The 13,224-nt window shown below is 46.9% G+C and overlaps 1 protein-coding gene across 1 annotated transcript in view; it reads left to right on the plus strand.

Moving 5' to 3' along the window:
• The first annotated feature begins 1,946 nt into the window (after positions 1–1,946).
• Dner (delta/notch like EGF repeat containing) overlaps positions 1,947–13,224 on the plus strand; it is a 281,432-nt gene continuing 270,154 nt past the window's right edge. Inside the window, exon 1 of the mRNA XM_055616991.1 lies at positions 1,947–2,322. Within this exon, the coding sequence (XP_055472966.1) occupies positions 2,047–2,322 (276 nt within the window). The 5' untranslated portion in view covers positions 1,947–2,046. The remainder of the gene's footprint in view (positions 2,323–13,224) is intronic.

Raw genomic sequence — 13,224 nt, forward strand, 5'->3', positions numbered from 1 at the left:
ACCAAGGAAAATTACCTAGAAAATTCATAAATCAGCCTCACAATATAAGGTTGCTCCTCATCCCCTCTATTTCAAAGTGTTAAGAAATTCAAAAGGGGTTTGCTTAGGCAAAAACTTAATTTATGGAAGTGTGTTTTTAATTGCTCACAGCCTTTTTGATTAAAAAAAAAAAAGTCCTTTGGCTTCGTTTGTGTCTTGGGGAAAGGAAGTGAACAGCCCCAGCAGCTAGAGGAACTGGTTTAGTCTCTGCTATGGCCGAGAGAGCAAGAACCACCTGAATTATGACACTAGGGCCAGCAGAGGGTGCTGGAGTGGCACAAAATTAGGACTTAAAAAAAAAAAAAGCCAGCAGGTGGGAGGAAACGCAGTTACCACTGGGGTCCACTCAGGAGTGTAAGTTACTCCTGCCCGGCACAGATCTGTCTAGGTTTGGGGTCACCCTGTAGCATCTAGGGGCTTCAGATTTTATTTGAGGTCTAAACAGGCTTCGTAGAGGCCAGACAGTTCGCCTTCTGCTTCCACTAGAGGGCTTTCAACAGCTCCTGGCCACTAGATCTGTGACACCTTTAAGCAGCTCATGAAATCTCTACTTCCTTATTAGCCCAGTCTTTTACAAAACTATCTTTTGTGTTCTATAGAAAATTTGCCCAGTCTGTTAATCCAAAAGAGTTATTTTTTTTCTTTTTCTTCTCTCCCTTCCTCTTCCTTATTCTCCTTTCCTCATTTTCCCTCTTTTCTTTTCTCCCTTCTCTTCCCCTCCTTCCGTCTGTACCCATCCTCCCTTCTCTTCTTCTTCTTCAGCGTTTCTTGTAGCTCAATCTGGCCTTGAATTCCCTAGATAGACTGACCTTGAGGCTCCTGATTCTCCTGCCTCAGCCTTGGTACCACTGGGAGTACAGATGTGAGCTATCCGGCCGGCTGCTTTCCCCGCTCCCTCCCCCCTTTAAGTTTTGCATAGACAGAGGCAACTAGTTTTGTGGTCTATTTATAGCAGAGGCTGCGAAAGTCGGTTGTGAGTGGAGACAAAGACGGCTGAGTTTTGACCAGTGGATTTGACCTCCGTGCCGTATCAGGAGCAGCCTAACGGAGAAGATACCACAGCCTTTGAAGTAGGTCACCGTGAAACCTCCTTCCCGTCAGAGTTTAGTAGCGAGTGTGTGCTGGAAGGGCCTTTGCGAACCGGCACAAGGGTTCCCGCAGTGTTCTGGGAGGCAAATCAAGAGACCTACTGGGTTCCAGCCTAGCCTGTTTGGGTCTCGGTTTTCTACTGTATTCAACAATAGGGCTGGGTACTCGGATCCCCCGCTTCTGGTCACCCCAAGTTTTTTTTTTGAGCTCTGGTGAGCGCCAGTTGTGGTGAGCGGCGCTCTGAGCAGAGCCGGGAGAGGAGATTGCCGGTTCAGCACCAAGGACAAGGCCCTCGCTGAGGGCCTTGGAGGTACAAGGTCAGGTCCTTGAGAGGTCATCTGGGTTTGCCGGTGGCGCGCGAGAGCTGTACACGCCGAGGGCAGGAACAAGTGTTGTGGGAGCGGGTGGAGCACCCGCGAGAATGAGGTCAGGCCTGTCCCACTGCGGTCTCAGGGTTTCTGCGCCGAGAGATCCCGAGTGGCAGCTGCGAGCCATCTGAAGCAGTCTTCCCAGGCTGCGGGGGCCTCTCGACTCACTTTCCACCCCAGCATCCTCCGGCCGCCCGCTCCAGCCCGCGCCCCCGCCTCCGTGCCTTCCGGCCTTCCTTTGGATACGCCCACGACTCTGACCCCTGGCGGCTTGGGGCGGAGGACAGCCTTCCCGCAACTTGCTGAGACGGCGGAGCCGAAGGGTTCCCATCCCGGGTCCTCCCGCCGGGCGCCCAGCCACCGCGAGCCCCGCCCCCGGCCCCGCCCGCGGTTGCCACGGGAACCACGGGCTCCCGCAGCTGCAGGAGGCGTCCGGTCCCGCTGAGCAGCACCAGCCGCTGGCGCCGCTGCCATCGCCATCTCCGCCGCTAGCACCGCTGCCGCCACCGCGCCCAGCTCCGCTCCAGCTCCTGCGTCCTTTCCGCCCGCCATGCCTCCCCGCCGCGCCCAGGCGCCCGGTGCCCAGATGCTGCCCGCCCTGGCCCTGCTGCCGCTGCTGCTCGGTGCTGGGCCCCAAGGCGGCTGTTTGGCCAGTCCGGTGCCCGCCGCGCCCCTGCCTGCTCCGGGACCGTGCGCCGCGCAGCCCTGTCGGAACGGGGGCGTGTGCACTCCGCGTTCCGTGACCGGCCAGGAGCACCCCGCGGCCGATGCCGAGCCCGGCTACAGCTGCACCTGTCCCGCTGGGGTCTCCGGCACCGACTGCCAGGTGAGTGGCCACTACGGCCGCCCAGAGATACGCAGCCTCTCTCCCGCCCCTGGGGCTCCAACACTCCGTCTGCTAGCTTCTGTTACTTTAGGAAGGGAATTCGTAGATGCAGACCCGGGACCCACCCTTAAGTGCGGCTTGGCTGTCCACCTCAGTTCCTTGGCAATGCCAGCCAGGGCTCTCGGGGCGTGTCCTGTGCTCCAGGGCCCCGGCAGCCACCCCATCCCTGGTACTCGTGGATCTATCATTGGCCACCAAGTGGCGCGCCCCTCCTGGGAGGCCCAGGTTGAGCACCGGCTTTGTGCCCGTCGAGGCAGAGCAGAGAAGTCGGTTCCGGGAGTCCCCCGTGGGATACTCAGTGTCCAGCTGGGCTCTGTTCCCGGTCCTACTGGACCGGTGTGTATCAAGGATTCGTTCAGTGGGGAAAGGATGGTTGGCTCTGTGCCAGGTGCTGGGGCACTTTCCTTCCTCTCTTCCACCCCCTAGGGCTCCGACAGGGCAGCCTGAGGCTGGGAGGACAGCTGCCTCCTTTGGCCCTCGGCCAGCCCTTTCTGAGCTTGGGTGGTTGGCGATGTTGGAACAGGTGGAGACATCGAGGGCATCAAGCTGGGGCTTGCCGAGTCGCCCTTCTGGCTGGATGCACTCTCGGCCAGGGCACAAGCAGGGCACTGGGGAGTCTGAGGAAGAAGCCCTGTGAGGGATGGGAGGTGGCCAGCAATCGACCTTGAACTGGAAAGGTCCAAAATGGATCTGAAAGGAAGTAAACGCAGCTTTTGCAAGTGCGCTAAAGCTCAGAGAACCTTTTCAGTGTTGAATTGGTAGCCCCTTGTGTGCGCACAGCTGATCCTCTAGGGCAAAGATGGAAAAAACAAACAAACAAACAAACAAACAAACAACAACAACAAAAGCTACACTGATCTGTAACAGCTAGATTAAACCACAGGAAGGAGGAACGTATCTGGGATGGGCTTTCTGTCTTACACGTAGGGTGGCGAGTTGGTTTCGAATAAATTGATACAATGATTGAACACACTTAAGAATGCTCTGAGCAGCTCTACTTTCAAATGAGGACGAGGTCACCCTTGCTGTGGGATAGGCTTTCATTTTTTTTCAAGTAGAGGTGAGTGGGATAAAGAGGCTCGACCTTGGCAGAGTTTTCTGTTACAACCTTCCTTCCTATAGTGGTAAAAATCCGTGCCTTAGTCCTTGTCTTCGTTGACTGGTTTCAGTACGTGTTAATTCCCTCAAGGGAAAAGAGAGGCTGACGATGAGCATGTGTGGTATGAGCATCCAGCAGACTTGACACATGGGCATTCTTGGGGCGGGGAATTGTCTAGTGCACTACCCACCCCTTCGGGGACAAAGTCCAGCCTTGGTAAAACAGAGACCCGCAGGTTGGGGTCAGAGGAGGGACTTATACTCATTTTTGTCTTCTGGCAAATGATAGCTTTTTCTGAAGAATTGAGATGCCTGACCGCTTCTGTGTTTGCATGCCCGAGTTCCTTCTTTGAGAAAAATAGTTAATTTAGACTCAGGATGTAGCAGAAGCAGATAGGAGAAGAGTGGTATCAATATATATCAATTTAGGTAAAAAAAAAAAAAAGAGAGAGAGAGAGAGAACTAATTAGGGACAGGACATTTAATAAAACTCTCGGCATTTTTGTGTGACTCTAAAAATAGACATAGAAATTATCCAAGAAAAGGAAAGAACTCTCTACTGCTTCCCAAAGATAACAGAGAAGCACAAATATTTGGTTCAGTATCTAAGATAATTTGTCTAGAAGGGTCATCAGTATTACAGAACCAGTCGGTTCAGAAGACGTGGGATTCTTCTACAGCTCGCAGGCAGGTCTGGCCGTGTGAGTCTCCCGGAGGAGAAGCAACACTGAGGTCCGAGCGGGCAGAGTAAGGCATCTGCAATTCTAACATGGAAGCTGAGTAAAGTGAGAACTTGATGAGACTCCAATACCCAGAAGAACTTCCTCGATGATTTAGAGCTTTATAGCCCATAAAAAATTCATTCCTGGTGATTTTAATTTAATCTTTCATGAGTTCACAGTAAGACTCACTATTCTCATTTTCTGTGGTGTCAGAAAACAATACACAGAAGACAACCTTAATGGAGACGACGGGAAAGGAAACAAAAGAGCAGAAACCTGCATACACATACACGCTGGGAGTGGTGTTGAATGGAAGTTTATGGGAGCTGAAGGCAGGAGGGTCAGGAGTTCAAGATCATCTGAGGCTATGTAGCAAGTTCAAGGCCAGCCTGGGCGATAACAGATTGTGCTTCAAAAACTAAAATCCAACCCAACCCAAACAAGTCAAACCAGAAACATATGTATGATTAATGACAGATAAGGGAATGCCTGTTAGCTAGCAGTTGGTGGGAACCTAATGCTCACTGAGATCAGGAATGTAGCTTTCTGTGAAGAGTCTTATAAATGGTGTCACCCCCTTCACCTACAAAGATGATTTATGCCCACGGCCACATTATAACCTATCCCTGAGGTCTCATTTTGCTTTGAGAAGTGTAAAAGAAACAAAAACCAACAAACCCTCATAAATCACTGATCAGTTGTCTTTCATGTTTCTGGACCCTGCTTCTTGGCATGATTGGGGGCTTACAGGATCTGGAGATGGGGTTGTGCCGGTTTGAAGTCAAAGCACTTTTGTTAAACCTGTGATGAGAGGCAATGGAGATAGTTTGGGGCACAGTTTCCTCCTCTTCAAACTGCCTCACTGTGTTTGTCATGAAGAGCCTGGTGACCATGGCTTTTGGCTGCTGGCAGCCTTTGAGGCTTGCCTGTTGGTTTTCCTCCTTCTTTCTATATCCAGGCAAGCTGATAAGTGACCTGCACACTCTCTCTTTAGATGCTTGCTGACAGGAAGCTCACACACTGGCCCTTGAGTGACGCATCTGCAGCTCAACCCCTTAACTCCATCACCACAGGCTGTCTCCTTTCCCTGCTCACTCACGTCATTATGATTACAGGTCCGATTGGGATACTTTACTACAATGGCAAGCAAATGGACACTGAATAAAAGAAATAAACTGGGCATGGGGTGCACACCTGAATCCCAGTACTCTGGAAGAGAAGGCAGGAGAATCACGAGTTCCAGGCCAGGCCAGCCTGGGGTACAGAGTGACCTTGTCTCAAAACTAACCAATTGACCAAAGAAACAGAAACGAACCCCCTAACTTCCCAAGAGGCTGGGGATACAGAAAGGTGGAAGTTGTCAGCATCTGGTCAGCAGCCCTCTTCTAATGGGAGGTCCAGAGGTATCTCCATTCTCTGGCCTAAGCAGCGGTAGAATTCTCACTTGCTTTCTATTGAGCTAGCCACAGAAGCCAGGGATTATTTAATGTGGACTGTATTTATTTGTAAAGCTTATTTTATTTTAATGAAAAAAATCCTTTGCCAAATATGCCAACAGTTAGACACTTTTTTTAAAATCACACATTCCCTAAGGAACTTATCCTCTGAAATGAAAATAAAAATGTATCAATTTCTGCACTTGGAGAAAAAGGGAGACACTTAATGACTGCTTTTTATTTAAGTTAATGGTTCTCATTAAGCCCGTTCTACAATCTTCTCTTCTGAGCAAGCATGCTAATTTGAAACAGTAGTTCAGACGAATAAATGTGTTTCTGACTGAGAATTCTTTTGGTGTTACTGAGGATGGAAATTTTAGGCCATCAGTGAAGCACCGAGTTATACTCCAGCCCCTGACTGAAATGTGATAATAACTAAGAGTTCTAATTTCATCAGCCTTTTAAAAAAAAAAAAATTGGACTTTTAACACACACACACACACACACACACACACACACCCTTTATTAAGGGGCATCTGTAAACTAACAGCAATCTTTTGTAGTGTTCAAATTCATTCTTTCTCTCTCTGGTTTCTCTATGAACTCTCTTACACTCACTGTCCCTAAACCTCAATGTTCATATCTCTGAAATCGTCTACTAATATCTGCCATGTTTTCTTTCTAGAAACCTTGAAATCACAAATGAGAATCTCAGAAAGTTTTCACTCTGAGAACAAAGACGTGTGTGAGAGTAAAGATGATAATTGTTTTTATATATTTATACCTTTATTCGTTTCTTTGGTGGTGGGAAGGTCAGAAGACAGCATTCAGGAGTCGGTTCTCCCCTCCCAACATGTGGCTCCCAGGAGTCACACTTAAAGTGTTAGGCCTGGTGGCAAGTGCCTTTCCCCGCCGAGTCACCCTTTTAAGACAGTCTCATTACATAGCTCAGACTGTGTAGGAACTTGGGCTCCTCCTGACTCAGCCTCCTTGGTCTTGGATTACAGATGTGCACCACTGTGCTTGGCAAAAGAATGAATGTTTAAAATTTTTGGGATAATTAAAAGTGGTACGCAAATAGAAAGCTTAAGAAAAGGACCTTATTATTATTAGTTTTTCCTGTATAAGATCTGGTTTCACAAGTTAAATCAGTGTTTGTGGTTGGTCTCATTCAATAAACAGATTCAGGGTTTTCTCTCTACTAGGGCTACCATGTCATATGTTTTAAAAATGGCAAATTAACTATTACAATTTTTGATCTCTTATTCTGAAATAAATGTTTGCTCAGTAAAATTCCCAGTGAGCTGACATTTCCTTTGAAATGCAAGAGGTTTTTTGTTTTGTTTTGTTTTTTATAAAGTGTCAAAATTCTTGTAACGGTTTTAGGAAAAGGAGGAAATAGTTGATTTTCTATGCTTTTCTTACATCTGTGAATGGTATTCTTGGCCATTCATAAGAAACATCACCTTCTGCACCATGGCCATGTGACAGAACACATTTCTGTCTTTAGCATCTTGGCTTAAGCATCTCATGACATGATACCCAATGTCCAAGGTGGCTTTGTTTGTGTCCTCATTTCGTGAGCATCCACAGGGGAAGAAAACTTAGCCTGCAGTTGAAGGGCATTTGAGTCAGAAAGCAGAATGTCTGGCTGTAATTTTAGACGTCCTGTCCAATTCAGGAGGTAGCTGTGGTCAGAGCTTTTCAGTTCAGAGCAGCCGCTGCGGAATCTGGGCCCTCAATGGAACATCTACCAGATTGACAGTTTTACAGACAAGGCGTCTTGTTTGTTGCTCGGCCTGAAGCTTCTTTACCTGCACTGGGGCTCAGGCCTGCCTGCTCATTAAAATGCAATGGAGCTTTATCAAATCTGAGCGTCTGGGCTTTCAGTATCCTCTGTCCCTGAATAAGACTCTGACTTATCCATTGGTCTGAGTTAGGGCTGGACACTGGTAACTTCATACGCTCTGCTATATTGTCAGGCTTGAGATGACCCCACCCCCAGCTCCTGGGCATGTAACACATGGCAGAGAGAAGAGGGCAGTCACATCTACCCGTTGGCATGTGCACTCCAAGGTGGTCAGTTTCTGAACCCAGGAGTTCCCAGACAGGCTCCTCAAGTGATCTGTGTCCTTGGGTGGACTTAAAGTGGAGAGAGTGCAACTGTGGGGTCCCTGGGTCAGGACAGGGCACCTGGCTCTCTCTGGCTGTCCTCCAGTTGCTAAGTCCTTCCTCTGAGGATGGGTGCCCTCCTCTGCGAAGCTGGGCTCCAGAAGCCAGTCTTGAAAGGGCTGGAACTCAGGTCTTTGTGCCAAGCGAAGCACTTACCTGACTGAAGCATATTTCCATCCCCCACTGATTGTTTTGATTGAACTCACCAATTGTCTTAGAGCCTTGAAGAGGAGACCCCTTTCCCTCCTTTCCTCCCAGCTGAAGCAGTTTCAACCCAGACAGAGAGAGAGAGCACTCATGGGGTCATGCAACAGCCATAATTACCAAACCAAGTCTGTGTTGCCTGGTATACTACGCCCAGTACCGAAAGGACGACTTTTTAACAAACATTTATGAAGTGATGACATTCGGAGGCAAGAGAGCTGTTCTCAAATACTCATCCCCAAGGCTTGAGCTCTGGGATCTTTATGGGGTGAGACATGGCAGAAGTTAGGTTAGGACTAATTGTTGATCTGCACCCACGGCATCACAGTCCATCAGTGGTTGCCATAGTGACCCACACATCAGATGCGTTATCTCTAGCTTCCAAATTGGTGCTTTTTTTTTTTTTTTTTTTTTTGTTGTTGTTGTTGTTTTACACGGTTAAATCTATAAGACTATTCAGGCTTTTCTTCAATCTTCAGTACAGCTGCAGTCAGGAGCCAAGTTTAGGAGGTCAGTGCATGAGGATTTTGTTTCCTTCCTTTTCTTTTCTTTTGGTTTTTCGAGACAGGGTTTCTCTGTGTAACAGAGTGAGCTCTGGCTGTCCTGGACTCGCTTTGTAGACCAGGTTGGCCTCAAACTCACAGAGGGAGGTCTGCCTTCCTCTGCTTCCCAAGTGCTGGGATTAAAGGCTTGCACCACTACATCCAGCATACGAGGATTCCTATCTGTTTAATAGTTTTCTCTGGTGCCAGATCTGTTCGTGAAAAAAAAAAAAAAAAAAAAATATATATATATATATATATATATATATTATTCCAAATACTTTTAAAAGATTTATTCATTTATTCTTATTTATGTGCATGGGTTTGTTTATGTGCATGCGGATGCATGTTGGTGTGAGTGCCTGTGGAGGCCAGAAGAGGCTGTCACTCTCCTGAATGTAGCAATACAGGTGGTTGTGAGACAGCTGACGTGGGTGTTGGGAACCAGACTCAGCAGGTCTTCTGCAAGAGCAGCAAGTGCTATTGACTGCTGGGTCATCTCTCTAGCCCCTCTGTATGTATCTATGTACAAATATATATATTCAGTAGCCCTAGCTTTTATATATCTAATAACCCTTTAAAGATATTTTTTAAGACTGGAGAGATGGCAGAGCAGGTAAGAGAGCTTCCTGCTCAATTGTGAAGGCCTGAATTCAGATCCCAGCATCCATGTCAAAAGTTTGGTGAGGCAGCATGCGTCTGTAACCCCAAACTTTTGGGGAATGGAGACAGGAAGAACACTGGCACTTGCTGGCCTCCAGCCCAGCTCCAGGTTCAGCGAGAGACCCTGACTCAAGGGAATAAGGTGGAGAGTGGCTGGCAGAACACCGATCCCTTCTCTGCCCCAGAGCAGGCACAATTGTGCTTTGGGGTCCCTGCCCTGTGTCCCTGAACCGTTTCTACCTTCTGTTCTCTTCAGCCTGAAATACAGAAAGAAAAGCAGAGTTCCTAGCCGAATGGCTCATGCCTTTAATTCTACCACGTGGAGAGGCTAAGGCAGGAGGATCATTGTAAATTTGAAGCCAGCCCAGGTTACACAGCAAGATCCTGTCAAACAAGAGTCAGTGTCTTTGCTGTAAAATTTCTGACATCTTTGTGTGTGTGTGTGTGTGTGTGTGTGTTTGCCCATATATACATGTGTAGGGATATTACACAGTTTAGTCCATCGAGGAAAGCAGCTACCATCTTTGTCAGATCAGTTGAGCTCGCTTGTAAGAGACCGACAGGGGCAGGCCTGTAGAAGGTTGACATTCACTCAGAGAAGGCTGTGGTGGGGAAGGTTAATGGAACTGCAACTAAGATTCCAGCCATTCCTTCTAGCTTCACGTTGGTATGAAATTTTGCCCTAACCACTGGGAGCTTTAGCCACCAGGGTTCAGGTGCTGGAGTTTAAATGGTGGGACAGGTTAACTAACAGGGGCAGGGGGCTTCATCTCTGCAACTATGGAAACCATAGTTTCATGCCGGCTAAGGACTTTACAGTGTGGGAGCATTGGGGTCACCAGTGCTCCTTTAAGTAACCCCTCACCCATGCTTGGTACATAATACAGGAAGCTCACTGGTTCTCCAGGTCAAACTTTGGTGGAAGCATATTTTGGTTGGCCTTTGGGACCATCCGAAGGAGGGGGTGATGGCATTGTTTACATCTCCCAAAGGAAGGAATTCTTAGAACATGAGGCCAGAGGTGTCTTCCTCGATTATTTTACGCAGTATTTTTTTCAGACAGGGTCTCTCCCGGAAGCTAGAGCTCACTGGTTGTGTAGACTGGCTGGCCAGTGAGCTCCCAATATTCTCCTGCTTCAGCCTCTAGAGAACTTCGGTCACAGATGCCATGTCTTCCTGTTTCCATGTGTACTGGGGATCCAAGCTCAGGTCCTCTGGCTTGCTGATGGAGTCATCTGCCCAGTTCCTGAGATCAGAGTCCTCCAGAGCAGATTGTAGCTTTGTATTTTATCTCTGCCCTTGGTCAGTGTGCTTGGACACTTTGGTAACAGCCTGTTTCTAGGTAAGCCTGTGCATCAGGAGAGAGGATTGGTAGCCCGCAAGGTTTTGGTACGCAGGAGGGTCCCTGCTAAGCTACTACTGGCTCATTTGCTTCTCTAAAAGTGATTTCATCACCCATTAGTAAAATGGTTGGGAGGATTAAGAGAGGCTCTTGAAGAGGCCCTGGCAAAGATTGGCCCCGCATGAACACAAGCTACTGACTAATAGTTTTCATAATTTTATAATTGTTGTATTTAAAGAAAAGGAGCCTTTTATTGGACTTAAAGGGGGAAATGTTGGTATAATGTTCTTTTGGAATGTATATAATTTACCTTTGTTCATTCAAATGCTGATTTCTCTACCCCACTATCTGGTTTCAATCCAGATAGTTTGTCTCAAGTTTGTGTAAAGATGCCACCATTTGTTCTCTATATTGTCAGTTAAAACAATCAGCCACAATACTGAGCAATGGAGAGGATAGGGTGGGACATACTGGTCTGGAGTGGGAGGAAGAGAGAAGAAGCCACAGAAGGGAGGAGCATAGAATCTGCAGGAGAGGGCTTGGAATCAACAGGAGGGATGAACTGGACCTAAAATATGACTAAAAGAAAGTATAATGGATAAAATCTGAATGGTAGGAAACTATGTGGGTTTGGAGGTTTAGGATGGAGTAACTATTGCCCAGAATTGTGCTCTAGGTTAATTAAATAAATCCTAGTCTCTGTGTGGTAATTTGCTTATACAGCTGGTTTAGGAATAACCGCTGATTAACTAAAAGATAAGTCACTAGTAAATATGAATACGCATAACAACAACAAAAGTGGGTATGCCCCTCCCCCCGACTTGGTGACAGGTGAGTTTGGTGACAAGTGTTGTGACCAGCTCCCTGTAACTTTCAGAGCACAAACAGGCTTGGGGAGGAAAAGGGGGTTAGCGCTGGGATGGGCAAGCTTTAGTTTCTGAATGGATGGATGCTTCAAGCTGATTAGAAAATAGTGAAAGTTATTCTTTCTTGAAGAAAAAAGGGGTGGGCTTTTAAAAGGGGGTGAGGAGCTGAGAAGGGGAGGGGCAGTCTTCTGCTATCTGCTCACCTGTAGCCAAGAACACTCTTTAGAATGTCAATGCTGGCACTTACCTGGTTCTTGCAGTTAAAGAATGATTTGTAATTACCTTTGGGTTTCAGAGGAAGATTGAAACTTCTCTGTGGGATGACTTTTCTGTGTTGGGTGGAATTACAAGGGAGGGAATGTATCTAGTTCCTATTCTCCTTTGGCTTTAAAAAAAAAAGTTAAAATGACTTCATTTGTTTATTTATTTATTTACTTATTTGTGTGCCATGGCATAGTACAGGTGTAGAATTCAGAGATCAACTTTTTTTTTAATTGAAAAAAAAAACCATATTTTCATATGATATATTCTAATCAGGGTTTCTCCTCTTCATCTCCGAGATCCTCCCCACCCACCCAACTCCATGACTAATGTCTTTCTTTCTCTTTAGAAAACAATCAGGCAAATAAAAAAAACCCAAACAAACCAGAATTTAGAAAGCAAAGAAAAACTATGAGAAACACATACACACAAAGGTGTATGTGTGTGCACGCACGCGCGCATGCACACACACATACATAACCAGCAAAAACACAAAATCGGAAACTATAACGCACAAGTAAAAGATGCTTAAACAAAGCACTATGAGACTAGAGAAATTTCCATAAATACCTCTGAGCTCATTTTGTGTTGGATGTTTGCGGGTATGGCCCCTGCTCTTAAGTATGATCTGTATATCCAGTGAGACTCCACTGGAAAAAAATTTAATTGTTTTCTTTGTAAGCAGTTGTCAACTGGAGAGAGCTTCTGGGTTAGGAACTGAGGTTCCCCCTCTCAGTGTCGGGACAACATATGGCTTGGACCTGTGCAGGCTGTGCAAGTGGCTCGTCTCTGTGAGTTCCTATGTTCATCAGTCCTGTGGTGACTGCAAAGCACTGTTTCCATCGTGTCTTTCATCCATTTGGCTTTTCTGGTCTTTCTACTGCCTCTTCTGCTTGGTTCCCTGAACCCCAAGGGGAGGGGGTTGAGGTAGACAGCTCATTTAGGACTCTTTCCAAGGTCAGAAGACCACTTTTTGGCATTTGGTTCTCTTCTTCCATCATATTGATGCCAGGGATCAAATTCAGGTTGGCAAGTACCTTTACCCCATGAGCCAGGTCACCTCCCATAGTTCCTCTTTTCTGTGGGAGATCAGAGACTAAAAAGGACCACACAGTAGATGCTGAAATACAAATTCCTAGGTCTTCCCCCATGTCCTCATTCTGCTTTGCCTTCTACAAAGCTACAAAATCTCTTGCTTAGCTGAATGTATTAGAACAAGAAAAATGCTAACTGTATTTCCTATGATTTTAGGAAGGGAAGATTTAACAACGGCGAGAAACCCAAGATCTCTGCCTTGAAACCAATGCCTCCCTATTGGATTTTCAGGCACTTCTTTTTAGGTATAATTTGCATATAGTAAAACTCACTCTTTTGGTCACTTGTTTCTGTGAGTTTTAAGCCACCATTACAATTATCCTGTTTCCCAAATATCCTTCTGCCCCTTTGTTGCCAACCCTTTTCCAGTCCCAGCCCTGGCAGGAAGTTCCTTCCTTCCTTCCTTCCTTCCTTCCTTCCTTCCTTCCTTCCTTCCTTCCT

Source organism: Psammomys obesus, unplaced genomic scaffold (assembly GCF_907164565.1).
Source record: "Psammomys obesus unplaced genomic scaffold, mPsaObe1.curated_primary_1811, whole genome shotgun sequence".
NCBI classification, from domain to species: Eukaryota; Metazoa; Chordata; class Mammalia; order Rodentia; family Muridae; genus Psammomys; species Psammomys obesus.